This window comes from Lactuca serriola, chromosome 5, assembly GCF_051521515.1.
Source record: "Lactuca serriola cultivar US96UC23 chromosome 5, Lser_US96UC23_V15, whole genome shotgun sequence".
NCBI classification, from domain to species: Eukaryota; Viridiplantae; Streptophyta; class Magnoliopsida; order Asterales; family Asteraceae; genus Lactuca; species Lactuca serriola.
Genome location: NC_136412.1, coordinates 312,601,878 through 312,604,065, shown reverse-complemented (window position 1 = coordinate 312,604,065; position 2,188 = coordinate 312,601,878). Strand labels below are relative to the sequence as shown.

The following is a 2,188-nucleotide window of genomic DNA, read 5'->3' as shown; positions in this document are numbered from 1 at the left end:
ATCAATGCACACTCTCAACTCCAATATTGAGATTTGAGACACATTATATCAATAGTATTGCAAATCTGTTTCTTAGTATTAATTAGCAATGAATTTTTGAAAATATATCCCACGGATGACGGATTCGATTACAATATTGCCTTCTGCTAGCTAGATAGAGCCCCATAGAACCCTCATTTCCACCGTTACTCAGCGGAAAGCTAAACAGTATTATGTTACTTTTGTTGATAAAAACCAAAAACATGTGTCGGCTTGAAGTTTGTTACTGATTAAGTGATTAGTACTCTTTTCCAATCAACAGAATACACACCAGGATTCATGCATGTTCTCCTTGTGTGAATAGTTGTTTCATCCTCATGTTGGTAGTTACAAGCTATACCTTTTGAAACAGAAGTCAAGGAGCAAGTGCTGGAAAGACTCCAAAGACGAACAGGCGATGAGAAAGAGAAAGAAGATTGATCGGTTTGTCTTTCTTCATGATGACATCCTTTTTAATATTTTTAAAAGGCTTCCAGATGCCCTCCTTCGTTATAGAGCTAAGTATGTCAGTAGACGATGGTTCCGTATAATCACTAACAGGATCTTGCTAGACCATGCTTCTTTCATCCTCCAGAAGATGGGAACCTTCACAGCACGTCATGTGGATATAAGGGAAGAAGGGAAAGGGCTACAAGTGAAAGAGCAGCATCTTGACATACCTTGCATAGGCAGGATAATGTCATGGTGTAACGAGTTTCTTTTGATATCTGATGACATCAGAAAAGAATCTCTGTATGTTTTTAATCTAGTTACCAAGAAAGGTTCATATCTTCCCCAATGTAATGCATCTTGTGTAGGACACTCACACTATGCTAGAAAATGTGGTGTGGTACTTTCCTTCGATGGATTCAAGGGAATATACAAGGTTGTTCACTTGTTTATGGGCCCACCAATCCAATGCCATATTCATACCTTGAGGAAAGATATTGTCTCTCGTGTTTCTTCAAAGTGGAAAAAGATGGAAATTCCTTATATGAATGAAGGACAACATTATTCAGGTGACCCGGTTTCAATTCAAGGCAGGTACTTCTACTGGGATATTTATTCTTCTAACCACCTGGTTTTCATGGATATCGTAAGTGAGAAAATTTTCCAGATAAGCCTACCTGGACGTGGTTTGCGTAGGAGATGTGAATATTCTCTTTTTGTGATGGGTGGTTTCTTGGCTCTCTTTGATGGTGTGTCTTGGGACAAAGCTGAGATATGGATTCTTAAAGATTTGAAGATGATGAAGTGGGAAAAGTTGCATATATGGAGCTTTAGGGTGTCTCCTGGTACTTGTAGGTATCCGGTCTCTGGAGTGATAAGTAAGAGACATATCATCCTGAAATCTAGAGTCGATAATGGTATGTATAGTTATGATGTTAAATATGAACTCGTGAAAGAGCTAGACATCCATGTTGAATCTGATGATGAGAGTTGTGTGGTTCATTCATCAGCACCAAGTTATATATAATACGTGCCACAGATAGATGCAAAAAACCACAAGTAAATCTAAGAGGAGGGAGGTATTTCTTTAGTTATATGAATGTTTCCTATTTTGTTACTCCCTGTAACTAATTAGATGATGTAAGCAAGTAATTGTCCTTATAATTGTACTCCGGTGTGTTCTCTTTCTTAATTTTAGGGATTTTCGCTACTTTCACCGGCCTCGGCCAATTTGTAATCTTTCCCGATTTTTCTCAAATAGTATGTGTGGATCCCAGTCTCAAGATGGTGTAGGAAAGAAATCGACTATGGACGTGTGTGGTAACATAATTGTTATCAGAGAAACTAGTAGTAGGTAGCTGGTAGTTGTAAGTTGTAGTTTTTATTTGTTATGTTAGTATTTGATAAAAATAGTCGGAAACTTTTTAAATATATAAAATTAAATAAAATGACAACGGTTTAAAAATAAATAAATATATAAATATATTTTTAAGAGCAATTATGGAAATTGATTTCAAAAGTTGGGTAACGTTTTGTTAAATGCTACATGAAGTAGTTTTTAGATTTTGAGTGTTTTGTATAAATTAAAAGCTAAAGGTTCGTATGGTCAAGCGAAACTTTTTGTTTAAACTATAACGTTTTGTAAAAAGCTAAAAGTTAGAATCTTCCAAACATTTTCAAAAGCGATGTGTTGAACGGAAATAAAATGAGTGTTTTAAAA

General features: G+C 35.8%; 1 protein-coding gene across 1 annotated transcript; it reads left to right on the top strand.

The window, feature by feature from the left end:
* The first annotated feature begins 242 nt into the window (after positions 1 to 242).
* On the top strand, positions 243 to 1,636 carry LOC145050776 (uncharacterized). The gene is made up of 2 exons (XM_078998971.1): positions 243 to 257; positions 344 to 1,636. The coding sequence occupies exons 1-2, from the start codon at positions 243 to 245 to the stop codon at positions 1,493 to 1,495; spliced, it is 1,167 nt and encodes a 388-aa protein (XP_078855097.1). The 3' UTR covers positions 1,496 to 1,636.
* The last annotated feature ends 552 nt before the right edge of the window (positions 1,637 to 2,188 follow it).